The sequence below is a fragment of the Enoplosus armatus genome, chromosome 23 (genome assembly GCF_043641665.1).
Source record: "Enoplosus armatus isolate fEnoArm2 chromosome 23, fEnoArm2.hap1, whole genome shotgun sequence".
Classification (NCBI taxonomy): domain Eukaryota; kingdom Metazoa; phylum Chordata; class Actinopteri; order Centrarchiformes; family Enoplosidae; genus Enoplosus; species Enoplosus armatus.
The window spans coordinates 2,862,562-2,879,427 of NC_092202.1; the positions used below are offsets into that span (position 1 = coordinate 2,862,562).

Sequence of the window (16,866 nt, forward strand, 5' to 3'; positions counted from 1 at the left end):
GCCTCATCGCACCGTGAATAATTGACCCTTCTATTCATGTAGGTCTACAGGTGTCGGTGCTGTAGTGCTACTGGTTGGAGGGTTTTGGTTGAATCGTAGACGAATCATTTCGAAGTCTCACATCTTCTGTATGTATTCCATTTATTTCTTGGATTCATATGATTACTGATCCTCCGTGGTATCCTAGTGGATCATTATAAGTGGTTACAGATTCATATACATTGACCATTGTCGTCATCAGGGACTCTTGATGTCTTCATCCAGAAGGAGTGAAGATATCCACGGTATATCCTTATATTCCCAGTGTTGACTCCACCCATCTATCTATCCATTCAGTCTCCACACTGAGCATATCCCCAATGAGGAAAACACAGTGCAATGTTGAAGCATAAGCTTAAAAACTCCACCTTTCATTGAAAATATAGCGAGAACAAACTTTGCTCTCCACAGATTTCTTGCTTTCCTAGAAGGACCGGTTTGACGGGGAACAATAGCGCTTCAACCATGGGAGGGACCATTTTGTCCAAAAATGTACTCCAATTTGATTGGACAGTGCAAATGGTCAATCAGTAGTTGGAGCGATCCGGTTGGACATGTTAGTCAGAAAGCCCCATCTGCAGCGGGTGGCACATTGTAGAATTGGTTGGTAGCTTTGTCATCTGCATACGGACTTGGTTAACGTCCGTTAACACAACTCCCGTTCATTGATCGTTGGGTTTGCCATTCCCGGATGCCACGTCTCCTCCCTCGCCAGTCGACGTGGTGGTTGAAAACTCTGTCACCCGTCGTGCCAGAGGGTTTGTGCTTTTGAGCAGCTCCATAGCAGAGACTCTGGCTCCTCCACTGGAAGACTTGCTGCCTTTCTTCTGAAGCAGGGCCATGAAGTTCTCATTGCGGGAGCTCGACCTCTGACTGCTGCCTAAGGTCAGATTTCGGATGTCGCTACCGCTGGTGCTGTGCTTCACCGGGGATACCAGGCTCTGGCGGCTGCCGAAGGAGTCCGACGGCTCCTTACGACCTAGAACCTTTCGTTTGGACCTGGGCAAAGAGAAGAGAGGATTATTAGCAAAGGTGGAGAATGGGAAAATAAAGAAGCACATTTAAATTCCCCACCATTTGTGGCTGTTTCAATTCATAATTTGAAATGTACTCCTCAAACCACATGAGTCAAACTTAGATTGACACCTCTGCTTTTAGAGAATAAAACATCTAAATCGTGTAACTACAGAAGGGACTCCATCCTTTCTTGTAAGAGATGAAAACATTGACTCCCGTTCCTCATTTTCCCCTCCTCACCTTTTCTTCTCTGCCTTCCAAGCTATTTTCAGCATCATGCAAGGTAAAATCATGAACACTTGTTGCTTAGAGACTAGCTTTCTTGTGATTCTGTGTGTGAGAGAGAGATTCTGAAATAAAAGGACAAAATAAGAGCTGCTGGTCGTGCAGTAACCCACTATACATGTAACCGTTGCTAGGGAACCTTATGCTCTGTCTGCCTCACACCTTTTCAACAAGACAATGCGTCTTTCGTCACATCCTCTGGGTTATAATAAGCCGGCAGGCAAGCTTGGTGTAGGCTAGGCTGAAACCATTTGTACTGTCAAAACAGACTGTAATGCACTTTTTAACCTTTCCAACAACCACTTGAGAAAAGGCATCTACTGCAGTATAAATACTAGAGTATTGTCATAGTACTGTATGTCTGAAATGTGAATTGGATGTATGTGTGCACATGTCCAAACCTGTGAATAATAGTGAACAGGTCTTCGGTGGTGTGTGTTGCAGGTGTGCTGGGCAACAAGTCGTCATCTGTTTCCTCTGCAATGTGGAGTACCGTCTTCTCATTGGCTGCCAAGTCATCTGAGCAAGACAGAGAATTCTCATCAAAACATCATATTAAATGTATTTTTTGTGAATTACATATGTTTAGTTCATTGAGTCTTTACCAAACACATCATATCTGTGCATTTCTGCAGGCTTTGTGGTTGTTTTAGGCAATATTCATAATACATGTGTATGTCCCTTGCAATTAAAGTAAATCTGACTCAGTTACAGACAGAGTCAAGTAATAATTAGATAATAATGATAAATGTCGTATCCACTGTTACAAACAGTGGGAAACACTCTGTGTTTTGATTTGGTCTGAGAAATCTCCTCCAGCAGAATCAGGAGGTTAAGCATCAAACGCAGCAGGGAAGGATCCTAATCAAAAGCAGCAGCAAACAGTATTTATCAGCTAATATGCGTTAGCAAATACTGAATATATGCTAGGGTTTATTTAATTTAGATTGGTCCAAGTGGCCAACTTCACACTCAAAAGGTTTTCTTATTGGATCTCATTGTACATGGCTTCTAAATAACAACTACACCTTGACAACTCTGATTAACAACAGCTATAGCTACAGCTGCTGTCCTCTGCAAAGGACCAGGCTACAAACCAAGCCTACGGGATAAGAATTTTCTTCTTAAAAGACTTTCGGTGGGGTACTCCTTTTTAATGTTCCTCAGCTTTGTCAGTGTCTTTTAAATGTTTAAAGTAAAGCTGGAGTTTAATTGTGTGGTGGAGCCAGAGAATGAGCCTGAAGTACAGGTGTAAGAGAGAAATGCCTAAAAAAAAACATGGTGAGTCATGCCTGATTCAGACAAAGAATCAGATTTAATTTCTAAATACCCTGTGACCCTAGTCACAAAACCTTCTCCTAAAACATACCTGCCCCAATCCCAGTGCTGGCCATTTTCTCTCCAACCTCTGTGAGGGAGGTATCCTGCAAAGATGACTGAAGTGATGACTCTTTGGAACTCTCTTCGTCTGTTCCCAAATGGTTTTCATCTTGCTCTGGCATATCATGAACACTAGGAGCACAGGGAAACTCTTCTGGTGAAAATGCTCCTACAGGAGATCGAAGACCCACAGGGCTGTCGGCCTGTGGCGTCTGACGTTCTGTGCTGCCGTTGGTGGAGGATTGGACCGACGAGGGAAGAAGCAGGACATTCGGCTTCTTGGGGACTGGAGGTGGAACCTGTAAAGGAATGAGAATGTTTTTACCATCAGATCAGTACAGCAATGGGATGCACGTATTGACCTAAACCACAAGGACACCCCTAAAATAAAGCATTTTTTGAGAGATGTCTCTTCACCTTGGGTTTCTTTTTGTCCGACAGCTCTGCCAGACAGGAGATTGTCATCCTTGAGGGGAGTGTCTTGCTCTTGTCCTGGAGCTCTGGGGCCTCCTGATTACTGCAGGGAGAGGGGAGTGAGCCGCCGTCCTCAGGACCGAGAGGGATCTCTGGGTCTGCGTCAAATTCAGGCTCCATTGCTGGGTCTTCCAGGAGAGGCTGGGGCTCTGGAAGAGGAGGGAGATCAAAGAGGGACTGGGAGTGGGGGAGGAATGGATGATCATAGGCAGTTTGTGGAACAGTGGTAGAATCTGGGAAAACAGAGGGACTAGTTGAAGTTTGTGGTGGAGGTTTTTTGGGTTTGGGTTTTTTCATGACTTTGTAGATGTTGCCTAGCGGGACGGGCCTGTCCACAGGTGAGCCAGGAGGTGAGTCGAGGGCTAGGGGGGAAGTGGAGGAAGGGGAAGGAGACTTGAGGAGGAGATTTAGAGGCCGTTTGGGCAACGGGGGCTTGACAGCAACAGGTGGTTTGGGTTTTGGCAGGGTGGGTGGTGGGCTGGGGTCCTCGCCAAGGTCTCGGCCATGCTGTTCTTCTTCGATGGTGTCAGACGCCCCATCAGGGCAGTCCTCCAAGTCACCACGAGAGACAGAGCGAAGCCGAACTGTCTTCAGCTCATTCTGGGTAACCACAGGCAATGCCTGTGAAGAGCTGGGGCTAATTTTTCCCGGTTTTGCTGCCGTTGAGGTGTCAGAATGCCGTCTGCTGGCCTTTTGCTTTGGCTTGATTGATGACAACTCCAGATGAGCATTCCCAGGCATTTCAAATGACAATCTAGACCTCGCAGCTGGGTCCTTGGGTGACGGTAGCGATGACTTCCTTTCTGGGATCTTCGGGCGCAACTTACACCCTAAAGTCCCTATTGTCCCTACTGTTCCCTGACATGCCATTTGACTGAGTGGAACAGTTGGGGTGGGAGTCTCTGACTGGCTGGAGTAGCCACTTGACGGGGACATAAGTCCTGGGGGTTTGAACGGCGAGGATGCCTTGATGTCAATTTCTGTGGAGAGCTGTGAGGGAGAGGTGGCTCTGGAGGTTGAGGGAGAATCAAGCAGGGACTCCGAGCTACCTCTGACTTTCATACATTCAATCACTGTGGTACCTGTTGCTGTGCTGGAGCCTGATAGAGACCTGGAGAAGAGCAAAGAAGAACAAACTTTGAGTAACCATAAGAGCCAATGCATACTAGTTTGAATAAGAACACAAATAACCAGACAGGCAGACAGATTCAAACTGGACTAAGCAAGTTTTTAACATATAGTGTAGTTTCATTTCCAACCTGTAAGGGTCATTCTTCCACTCCCCCAGCTGCCAGTGAGTGGGGAAGGTCAGCTCTGTCTCTCCCTCCCTCTCTGGTGCCTGGACCTCCAGGCTTGGGGGTCCATCAGTGCCTCCATGGCCCAGCTCCCGCTCAACAACACTGGGTTTAGAAGCGCAGGAAGAGCTAGGCAGGAGGAAATCGGGCTGGAAGTCTGGGAAGTGGTCCCTGGGGATGTGCAGGCTCTTTGGCCGGCCATCCCGGTAAAGACTGCCTTGATGGTGGATTCTCCCCTCTGCTTCTCCAAGGTTCTTCATGAGAGAGACGCTCCTCACAGGAGGTGGAGGCTTGCGCTTGGATTTCTTAAGAGAGATTGAGCGGGAGCGCAGACGCAAGCGGCCATCAGCGCTGTAGTCTGAAGCTGTGACAGAGATTGTGTCCGTGGTACTGGCACTGTCTTCAGAGCTCCCTCTAGGGTAGAGAAGGGCATAGTTCTCACTCAAACCCAGGAAGTTATGATGGTGTTGTTGGTGGTCCGTTATTGCCATAGCATTCCCGTTCCCTGTAGACACAATGTTCCCATCTGGCTGGCATATACCGCCTTCTGTAAAGCAGAAGGAACCAGAATCTGTGGGTGTAGAAAGGGAACGCTCCCGGAACTTGAAGGCGTTCGCTGCTGCTATGGAACGTGCCGACCTCTCCCGCCCTCTCCCTGCCTCCCCAACTCCCCCTCCTCCTCCTCTTCCTCCGTCCGCTGCAGCCCCTTCAGTCTCGCTCCTCTTCCCCATCATCGCCGCTGCCAGTGAAATCCCTGGCATATTATTCCCTCCTCTCCCAGAAGGGTTCGTCACAGATGTGAATGAACTGGAATGTGAGCTCATCGACTGTCCTGAGCTCACCAACATCACCCCGTCCTGCCCCCCCCCTCCTGCATTACCGATGATGCTGTGCTGTTTGGGCGGAACTGCTGGGCCTTTGTTCATGCTGTAATTGTAAGGCTCGTTCCACGCTCCGGGAGAAAAGGTGGAGCCCTTAGGTCCGTTCCAGGAAGTGGAGGGTGTGTTTGAGCACAGCAGCCCAGAGTGGTCCATAGTTCCTGGGTGAAGTTTGTCCCGGGCACGCTGCTCCAAAGTGTTATCTATGGAAGAAACTAAAGTGATCAACATGAACTCAACTGACCATAAAACCTCACATGAAGAAATAAACACTCCACAGCTCCTATCTATCTATAGCTGCCCAGCAGATACAACCTCCTAAAAAATGCTGAAAGAGTTATGGACTCCTGCATGCTGTCAGCACAAAATCTCATAAAGGTCATAAACCTTCAGACAATAAAACTCGTCTTGTGTTCCTGTCATTTGACCTCCTTTTGTGATTGGTTGTTGCAGGCTGTAGAGATAGTATAAAGATGCATTTCTTTCTCCTATGCACCTACATCACAGGTCTGCCTTATATTATATACTAACACTGAAGTGTTCGCCATGGTCTGCAGTGAATCAGGATTCAAAAAAAGGCTATAAAATGTTTAGACTGGGTCACGGGCATGGAACAAATTACAGAAATATTGTGTTCCTAAAGTTAATCTTGATTCAATTGAAATCAATTTGTTTAAATGTTGGATACATGCTTAGCTTAGATGTTTTTGCTTTTTCTTGTGATTGAGTGTCCTTGTTGCAGTGAATAAACAATTAGACATGAAAAGATCCTGGCCATCCTTCGCTGAGCAAAACAGATTACTGCAAATACAGGGGAAATAAATGATTAACCCAACATTAATCTGCTGTTCTTTGTAAAAATTCAAAATTCGGTTGATGAAAAGCAGGAAGAAAAAATTATTAAGATGTTTTCCTGCCTCAGTGACCCCTTTTAAGGAAAGTAGTTAAAATTAATATATTTTTACCTTTGAATCAATAAAAACTTTGATGAAAAGTAGTAGAAAGTGGTAGTAGAAAGAGTAGTAGAAACATACAAAAATGTTAGCTGTCATGATCCCATCTCTGCCTTCTCCCAAGTTATCAAATGAAAAGGGAAATGTTTTCACAGCTTCAAAAAGCAGAAGATGCAACACCTTGTGCAGTAAAATCTACGGGTCTTTTTGTAGCCAAAAAAAGTTCAAAAGTTTCTAACAACGCCAACAGAGTTAGGTTAGTAGAAAAAGAGTTTTTCAAGTTGTTGTGATCTGTTCCTTTCTTTTCCCTCTTTGCTGCCTTTGACTGAATGCGGCGCTTTAGTTCATGTGAGCAGTAACGAGATCTGCACCACGGGGACACAAGAAAGACGAAACTGAGAAGGAAAACATTGGAGGAGGGTAAGAGCTTAATGGTTACACACACCTGCAGGTGAAGTCGTGTCGAGGTCAGAGTGTGTCTTCCTCAGGGGGAGGTTCTGGTGGAAGGTGTCCGTGACGGGCTCCAGGGAGCGGGGCTGGTGGGGAAAGGGGTCCCCTGGAGAGGGGGATGGGGATGGGGAGTGCTGGAGGAGGTCGACGCCGTGGAATTTTCCTCCCCCTCCTTCACCTGGAGGGGAAACAGAGGAACAGGGGTCAGTGAGAGGATGGGGAGAGTCATTTTACTTGACACAGAGTAAATTCAATAAAACACTTAATTCAATCATGTTGTTGACATGGCAATAAAGTATTAGATTATGACTCCTGAGAGATAGAGATGTAGAGAGGAATTTGATTCTGTGCGCATCACCTGATTTGTCATACTTAACAGGGTGCAGTGTTTTCAACCCAAGACAAATAAGATTTACTGTTTTTATTAAAGTCGATATACCCAGCTTGTCTCACTCAAATAAAATGTTTACTTTGTGAGAAACGGACCACGAAGGACACAACTTGTAGTGCTGCACTGCATTTGAATAACGTGCAGTAATGTGGCCTAAATGGCTGCAGTTGCACGAACCATAATTTTATATTCTGCATGAAATCAATGTGATGAAATTGCAAACATGAAGCTTTGGAAGAAAAAGAAAAAAGGCAGGAATACTGATTATATATATATATATATATTATATAATACTGATGAACCTTATGAAATTGTTCCGGGGGGGCGAATCTGGACCCCCTGCCAGTAGTTTGTTTAAATCACCAGGTTTTTGTCTCAGCTGAACGAGCACACATGACAAAGAGAACATTAAACTGGTGTAACTACAAGCTTGAACAGACTCGCTTTCTTTTTTTTATAAACCTACATGTTTATGTTTTTACGTTTTCTGCAGTCATTATTTTTTAATCCAGAGTGACTTACAGCAGATGCTGCTGAGAAACCTGCTGTTCTGTTGTACTTCCTGTCCCTCTGATGTCTTGTCTGGGCTGACAGTAATCCAATGAGTCATCGGAGGCAGCAGGTTTGACTTGATTACCTCAATGACATGCAGTGCCGTCTCTCACCCGGCTGCAGAACTCAAGTCAGGCTTCTATTAAGCCATCAGCCTTGTTTTTATATCGGATGCAGGCTACTGCTAAGATTTATCTCCTACAACAAAATTAGGGCATTCGGTGAAGCTTTGTTTTTTTACTTGGTGAGTGAAGCCTGGGATGTTAAATCAGACAGACAGGAAACACACACACACACACACACACACACACATAAAATCAATGAGACAACAAAGTAAATGAATCAAATGAAGTTGGATCGATGGAAAAGTGTACTGGCATTACGCCACCAGTACCAAAACAAACTGAGTTAAAGGAACAATATAGTATTTATTGTACAACTACTGACTTTAATGGGTCTCTGTAAGCAAAATATAAAAAAACACAGATCTCCTGCTTTTTGTTCCTTCATGAATCAAGCTTTGTGTTGTCAAAGTCAATAGCTGCTTCTCTTGCAAACCATAAACCAACGTGACGTCTAACGGAAAACAAAAAACAAAGCGCAGGAAACAGTCTGTGGCACTTTTAGCCTCCCGTGAAGTACATCCACATTCACCATCAGTATCTCTACCTGTCTATCTACCTGTTTATGTGTCTGTCTTCCCGTCTATCTGACTCCACCCCGCCCTCCTTCCTTGTTGTGTCCCTGTTGCAGCGCCGTGTATGAATTATACATCCAAGCATTGAACAACACGGAATTACAAATGTTTGAGCAATCTGAGAGACCAAAGAGCAAGCTAATAGCAGGCAGACTCTACATGGTAATATTCCCGGCACCAAACATTGACAGAAAAAACAACTAATTAAGCTTCAGTGATACAGATTTTACCCACAGCTTGGAGACATAACGGAGGGCTTTGTTACGGAGAAAAGCTCATCACGTGTTGTTATTCCGTTGTTCATCCAGTTTAAAGGAACAATCCGGCCTGTTGTCACCTCTGACCACACTCTTTTGGGTGACTTACTTTAAATAAATACTAATTAAGTAGCTAGTTACTACTAATAATTTAAAAGAACTAGTCACTTTGAAAATACTCCCAGTTCTGTAAAGGGTCGATGAACAGGAGCTGATCATAATACTTGATTATCTGTAACTGTCTAGTGTGATGCACTAACTAAACTAAACTAACTATATTATCAGTTGTAAACAAGCATATTGAGTTTCAGCATAAAAAGTTTCATCCAAAAGTCTTCGTAAGTTCATTTGTGGTGAATAGTACCGGTGTTTATCCCTGTGAGGTGACCATGTCGACTGTATCAGCAGTGAAAATCCTTCAGGAACAAAGTTTTCAATCAAGACTTCGGTCCAGTGACTCGATTTGCAGGTTTCAACCAAGACATTGAGAACCCTTTTGACCTGCAAATCACCAAATGAATGTTCAAAGTTAGGAGGGCTGGGAGTGTCTGTCTTGACACAGTTAATGAGGTTCTGCACAAAATTAATTTTGGAAGCCAGAAATCTAATTTCCTGGCTAGACAATCATTAAATAACTGATTCTGTCTCTTTCAAATTTGAGGGGATCTTTCCACCTGTTTTCCTCTGCTTCACTCATTGACTGCCTGTCTCTTTTTCCACCTGTATCTTTATCTCTTTATCTCTCCAACAGCCTATTTGCCTCAGCCATTCATCCTGTGTCTATCTTTCCAACAATCTGTCCGTTTAGCTCATTCACTGAGTGCCATTCAACTGCTATTCCCCCCTGTGCATGAATAAATAAGAGTGTTTGGGCTGAAACATCTACAGCCATCCAGCAGCGACCAAGCTATGACTCAGCCATTGAGCGAGGCTAAATATGACTTCCTGTCTGGCTGTCATGCATTCTCCCACTTCCTGCTGGACTGTCTGCCTCTTTAATCCTGATTTCATACAGGATTTTTGCAGTCTCGGGCAGCAAACACGTAGCATTCATACGTGCGTACAGTCGCGTTGACTTTCTCCACAGGCCTGTGTCTGTGATCGAGCTGCCGTTCAGAGGCTGGCAGTCTTTGTGTTGCTCCTGCAGCCATAAATAATAGACACTATTTCAACTATCAGCAGCCTTCACCAGAGAGACAAGACGATGATTCATTCATCATGATGTCTCTTCAGTATGGCCCTGGTTCCTCTGCTTTTCTGCCTGCTGTGAGTGTTTGTGGACGTCCTGTCCTGAAATACAGATGTTACAGGTTTACAGGTCTCCATTACTGCAGCCAAAGACCCTGTTACTCGTATTAACAGGCTGTAACTGCAGTAATTCTCCTGTCAGTGTTTTGACGTCAAAATACTGCGTAACCCTCAAACCCTTGTGGTTACTACATGATTAACTGGTGGTGGCGTACATGAAACTTTGGCTCTATAATCAGAAAAAAAACTGCCTTTCTCTTCCTAAATGATATCCCATCTCCAGGCTGACAGTTCCCTCTTGACCTTGGAAAAAGCAGTTGACGAATGATGCTGATGAAGACTGTTTGATATGGTCAAAAGCTCCAGACAAGGAGAGTATGAGGACCTTGCAGGGAGACAGCTTTGCTCTTTACAAGATCAGGAATTAACTGTCATCTCGAAATTTCAAGCCAACATGAATAAGAAAGTCATAGAGGATCTTCAGTTGCATGACAACAGAGCAAACTCCTGATGAAGGCCATGTGATACAGTTGAAAGCTCCAGCGGAAGCAAATAAATGCACCCTGTTTTAATAGCAAAAGAAAATGGCGGCAAGCAGAAGCAATAACAACTACTGATGAGTCCAAAATGTTTTTCATGAATTAAAAAATAAATAACAAACTAAATGTTCTTGTTCTTATCCTGCTTTCAAAAGGTTAATGTCAGCAGCTGAACATCAGTTTATCAGAGTAATAATAATGAGATTGTCCCAGTTTAGTGATACACAGTAGTGTGAAAAGTGACAAAATGAAGTGTACTCAAACCAGACGGTGTGCATACTAAACACAGTCGATTTCTGAGTCTGCTGTTGATGAACACTCTTCTCCCACATTGTAATGCACAAAGGAAATAGAGGAGCTGCTCAAAACTGGGAAGCATTTAGATAAATTGAGGATGGTGGTGAAAGAGCTCCAAAAACAAAGAAAAACATATTTTTTTATGTTCAGAATTTTGCATAAAACAGTACACTTTGACGATAAGTATGTAGTACACACTGTATAACAGTTAACCTTGTCAGTACTGCTTTATAGAGTTCTGGGTACTGAATTCAAGAACAAACAATAAGACAACTTCAACACATCAAACAGTAGCAACAGTCTAAGGATCAAGTGTACTGTTGGACCAAATGTCGAACACCTCCACAAAGCGACGAGCAGGAGACGTGCGTTCAAATTGCTGCCCAGCAATGGATTCTTGTCACAAAGGGCATAATGTGCAGCCAATAGGATTAGCCGTAGTTCTGAAAAGTCCCGCCCCCCTGTCAGATTCCTGGTAGACGGAGGCGTTCCAGGTAAACTGAGAGGATTAGACCGCCTGCAGCTCAACAGTATGAATGCTTGTCTGTGGTTCTGCTGAATTCCACATTCACAAGCTGTCTGCTTCCCTAACTGACTATCTGAACACTACATTCAGAACTACATTCACAAAATGCCTCTTTTAAGACAACATTTGCAAGCTGTTTACCTACCTGTCTGCAAGCCTCATTATTTTCTTTTTTGTGGCATTAACGACCAAATTTACAGACTTAATAAAAAAGTAACCCCTGTATAATGATCCCAAACTACTTACTTACTTAAATAGACAACATTTAAATAAGAATTGGATCTTCGTAAAATCAGATCAATTTTAGGGACCTCTTAAAAAAAAAGGAAAAAAAAAAAGATAAATGTCTTACTCTGCCAGCCTGTCTGTCTGCCTACTGCCTGTCTGTCTCTTTGTCTGTTCTGCATTCACATCTTCACTGCCTACAGTGCTTCAGTCATTCATGAAAATTTCCAGAGCGAGATGTGCAGGGCCGGAGAGAAAGAAGAGTGCAGGAGGAGGAAGAGGAAGGAAAGTGGGAGGAAGGAGCTTTGACAAAATGTTTGTCTCATTATCCTTCATTCATTATTCTCTCATCCTGTATCCCTCCTCCTCCTCCTCCTCCTCCTCCTCTTCTTCTTTCTTCGTCTTTCCTCAAACTGCATCTTCTCCCTTTCTCTTATCTTCCTCACTTCCTCTTTCTTTCTTTCGCTAATGTTTCTTCGCTTTATTTATTTATTTATTTATTTTTTAGGGAGGAGAGAGGAAGAGTGGCGAGTTACCATGGCAACAGCAAGCTGGCTGCAAGCTACCTGTTCGCTGGTTTACAGAGAAAGAGAGTGAGAGACAGAGAGAGACTGGGTGTCACAGTAACAAGCTGGATGAGTCTGGTGATGTTCTATAGTTTTGTTATTGTCAACAAATCCCATGAAAAGACCAAAACCAGCAGTGAATTGATCCTGCTAATAAGTGTTGTGTGTGCAGCCAAAGCCCAGTAGCTTATTCCTCTGAGCCATAGAGCTCCATTGTCCAAAACTATCCATCCAAAACTATTGAAAACACATCAAAGAGCCACTCCCGCTGCAGTAAATACTCACAAGAGCACCAAAATGTGTATTAATCCACAGCTGAAAATAGTCCCCAACAAATGCACTTTTTACTCCAGTTTGAGTAACGTTTGCTAAAAACTACAGTGCCCAGCTGTTGCAGGGAATTACTGAGCCTTTAGAAAGAATGAAGCTATGTTATTGTGACCCATTTTTAAAGATTTACGTCTTCACTAGGGAGCCAATGGGCTTCGGGCTGAGAACCACAGACAGGTTGGGGAAGTCGGAAAGACGTCTTTTCAAGGGACTTGTTGACAATAAGACAAATACAGAATAAAATCAGTCTTGTCCTCAAAGTACTCCCCCCTCTCTCTCTCTACTAAGTCTATTATCCCTCTCTCTGCCTCCTTCCTCTCTCTGTTTCTACCTCTTTCTCTCCGAAGGAAGTGAATACCCACCTAGTACAACGCCACAGGCATGCATCATTATACCTGACCTTCTACTCCTCTACACAGTGGGTGAGAGAGGCAGAGTGAGAGAGGGACAGAAGGGGGGGGGGGGAGAGACAAAGAAACAGAGATATTAAACTATAGATGGATATGCGCGAGGGGGGGGGGCACCCAGTGACGAAGCAGTTGCTATGCCAAAAAAACAGGAGGATCAAACACACACACACACACATATACATGCAAGCAAAGTAAACAAGGAGGAGGCTCGGTGGAGACGAGTGGAAGCAGGAGTGTCAGAACGATGTTGCCGAGGATGACCACAGCATACTAACAGCTCTGACAGCACACACACACACACACACACACAAAGACGATGCACACAAGCAAAGCTGACTGCCAGAGATGGGCGAGGGCGATCGCGAATGTGATCATAAGAAGAAAATGTTCTTGACGTCAAATCTTGTTCTGGCAACATTTTCTACCTCAAAGCTCAAAGTTGTGTCGAGTGAGAATCTGTGTGTGTGTGTGTGTGTGTGTGTGTGTGTCATCATCCAGTGTAACCTGTGAGTTATGACTTCTGACATGAATATGCAAACTGTTCAAGCAACGAGGGAACCTGCTAGCAGAGAACAAAATGTTGACGCTTTCCTACTGAGCTGCGGTTTTCTTCTTACATCCTTTATTAAGTGTTTTTTTCTATGACTAATGTGGATTTAAGTGAAATTAAAGAGGGTTTAAAGATGATACCTCTTGTCCAATTTCACCTGATCAGCTTACGCCATTGATCATCTTAGTGTATATTAACTACAGTATGTGTCCTCCTCATCCGTGAAAGTATTGATTCTACCATCTAGTGAAGATGTTTCTACACACCTTTGTTCAAAGATGTCTTCCAAACTGTGAATCTTTGGAGGGAGAAGATGAGACATAGACATAGCTGCTATCTCGCTAAGGTTAACGTCATCTACTTGAGAGGTATTCTGGGTTTGACAAAGGGAGGACATGACAGGTGTCCCTAAGGTGAAGTCAAACGGGTGACAGGCCAAAGCAGATTCTTGTGTCTCAACAGTCACACGTGAATCCGAAGGTTGTGGCTACACGAACGTCCTAGGCGTGTCAAATGGACCTCTGCGCATTCAGAGGCCTGTGAGCCATCAGAAACCGGTATCTCAAGTCTCTGTTGCTGTCAGGTCCACACGCCCTGCTGCTCAGAATGGAGATGCTGCAATGCTGCTTCCCAGCAAAACCAGCCTGCATTCTTGCATATATTTCCTGGGTCATACCAAAAGTCATGCAAAGAATGTTTTTAGACAAGTCAAGTTACAAAGACTATCACACCAATACATAACCGGGACCAATTATCTCTCCTAAACTTCACAATTAGCTAATCAATTCAGAAAATAATCCGTGTGTCTGCTGCCGTGCCAGTGGTTCTGTAAATGTTGCCTGTTAGCATGCTAATATTTAGCACTGACACAAAGTACAGCTTAGTTTTGTAGGTATCTGGTTTTGACCTGATGACGGCGCTACATGAAGAGTGAGTAAACTTCCGGCTGTGGGTGACATGAATGTGTATAACAAGTTACATGGAAATACATCCAGTATTTAATCAAGATGTTTCAGTCTGGCACAGACCAACTGGCCAACATTGCCATCTCTAGAGCAAAGCTGCTAGCTAGGCTAATAATGGTCCAGTTTAAGTCATTATTATTATACAATCAATGAGACAAGAGGCATGCTAATAAAACAAGGCACAAACAAGGTAACAAGGGATCCATTTTTAGCATTTGGGAGGTTATTTCTGATTGCAGAGAGATCGCCAAAATCCAAGTTACATGTGTTTTTTTTCTACTACTTCTGTAATTATGAAGCAGTGATTGCAGCAAGTCCAAGTCAAATTATACTGACCTCGAAATAGACCTAAATTCACAGTTATTTTGCATTTCCCTTCAGTCTAATTTCCCATGACTCTCACTTCTACAACTGTCACAGGAAAAACCAACTCCCTCGAGAACAACGCAGAATGTGTGAATTCGCTTTTTCTCTGAGGCGTTAAGAGTGTAGAACAAAGTCACTAATGTTTTTCTTTTACTACAATAAAACCAATGACGACAAAGACATAAAAATATGATTCAGAAGTTGTTTGCACATTACATTGTGTATTTTCAAGTCAGGCATCCAGAGCCATCTAACAGCAGCCAAGCACGGATTCATTTCCACTGCAATCTCATCTTGGGGGTTAATCTATTTAATTTCATATGACTTGTCAGAGAACGTTGCTATTGAGGCCATAAATTCTAATAAAACCAAATAAAGCTTGAAAGCATCTGGCTATAGCCAACACACTCCCCCCACCCCCACCCCACAGCCCACTATAATTAACCTCTACCCAACCCTTCTTCAGTTTCACTCCTACTCACTCACGGATCATGTGACCTTTCAAACAAGGCTAGCAAACATTTTCACTCTTAGTTATCCTGTTGGTTGTTTTTTGTGATTAATAGTTTTGCTTATAAAATGTGAGAAAACGTTGAAACACGCAGATAACAACCCCAAAATATTCCATTTACAACAATATAAAACAGAGAAAAGCAGCAGATGAATTAGTCGACAATGAAATATCATCATTGGATAACCACCACCACCACCCTGTGTTTACATGTGCTCATCTAAATACAGCTTTCACTACTTTGATGGCTCAGGATCTGTCCGGTTTAGGCGATGAAACATTCATGGATTCCCTGAGATTCTGTAGCTGTGCCCCTCCAAAGACTTCTAAGGCGAGAGCTAGGAAATATTCTGCCTTCTACACGGATTTTGTCAAGAATTTTCATGCAGCGCTACGTCAATAACTGTCACGGTGAAAACATCCTGGAGGCTCAGTTGCCTAAGATGCATATAATACCACTGCAATGAGTTTGAATGTGTTGCATATCATCACAAACAGGGCAAAACAACAAAAAGGAAGCCTTAAAATATACATCAAAAAGGTGCCGTCACATCAGCAAAGAATAGCAAGGTTATGTCTTTTCACGTTCATGTGCACTTTAAATTACAGACATACAGTGTGTGCAGCCTTACTACAAATGTGACCCCACATGACCTCAGAAATGTTTATGTTTAGGTGTTTTATCGTACCTGTGATGTCGAGCGGCAGGAAGTGACCTGGTGTGCGTCTCCCGAGGTGCCAGCGTGGTTTCTCTGCGACAGGCGGTCCGATGGTGGCAGAAGTAGCGGTGCTGCTGCTGCTGTTGTTACTACTCCAACCCAGCGGGGGGCGGTCTGAGCTGCAGGGCGACGGGGTCGGGGAGGGAGACGGGTCGGTCGCGGACCTCAGTCCAAACACCGAGGAGGTGGTTTCATCTTCGTAGAGCTGCTTGGATGCCGGCTAGAGGGAGAAGAAGAAAGGCGGCGTTAGACGTAGTGAGCGATCTGATCCAGCTGCTTCAGAGAGATGAGATCAAATGTTGTGAGACTCCTGAACACATCTGTCCTGATGTGTCCTTGAGCAGGTAGTGTTCACTGGGTTTATTACTGAAAACAGCTGCCTGCTGCAACTGGAAAGGACGTTGATGAGAGTGAACCAAAACAGTAAGCTGAAAGATGCTAAGTCTTTCTCTATGTATTCACACAACGACAGTCAATTAGATTAATGAGATTAAGGGTTATTTTTAATTATTTATGGTCAGTTTTCTTCTTGCTCCTAAACTGTATTGTACAAAAAAAAGGTACATTTTTGTCGTGCCATCCAAATGTATTCTCATCCATTTCGGCCATCTTGATGCAGCCTGTTCCTAACTTCATTTCCTCCCAGTGATATATGAGCTCAGATTCAATTATCTCTGCTTTTGTGGTGCCATACTTTCAACTTCTTTGAGAGGTCTTGTTTCTGTTTTATACCCGAGCTCTTTTGAAAATTAGACAATAGGGTTCTTTTTTTTAACTTTAAATTGGCTCCAACACAAAAAAACGAAATAAACTCTCAATTCAATTAAAGCTAAAATCAATACAATGGAAAACCTGCAGGATGCAAGACAGCCCGGCGGAGGTCATCTACACATCCTCCACCTAAATACGTTGTTTTGTCCTCTTTAAGCTGCTTCAGTGCCAGTGA

The 16,866-nt window shown here is 43.7% G+C and overlaps 1 protein-coding gene across 1 annotated transcript in view; it reads right to left on the minus strand.

Moving 5' to 3' along the window:
• Positions 1–701: 701 nt before the first annotated feature.
• nhsl2 (NHS-like 2) overlaps positions 702–16,866 on the minus strand; it is a 118,691-nt gene continuing 102,526 nt past the window's right edge. Inside the window, exons 4-10 of the mRNA XM_070930006.1 lie at positions 15,891–16,140; positions 6,767–6,949; positions 4,455–5,571; positions 3,139–4,306; positions 2,711–3,020; positions 1,743–1,860; positions 702–1,038 (exon numbers count right to left, since the gene is read on the minus strand). Of these exons, the coding sequence (XP_070786107.1) occupies positions 702–1,038; positions 1,743–1,860; positions 2,711–3,020; positions 3,139–4,306; positions 4,455–5,571; positions 6,767–6,949; positions 15,891–16,140 (3,483 nt within the window). The remainder of the gene's footprint in view (positions 1,039–1,742; positions 1,861–2,710; positions 3,021–3,138; positions 4,307–4,454; positions 5,572–6,766; positions 6,950–15,890; positions 16,141–16,866) is intronic.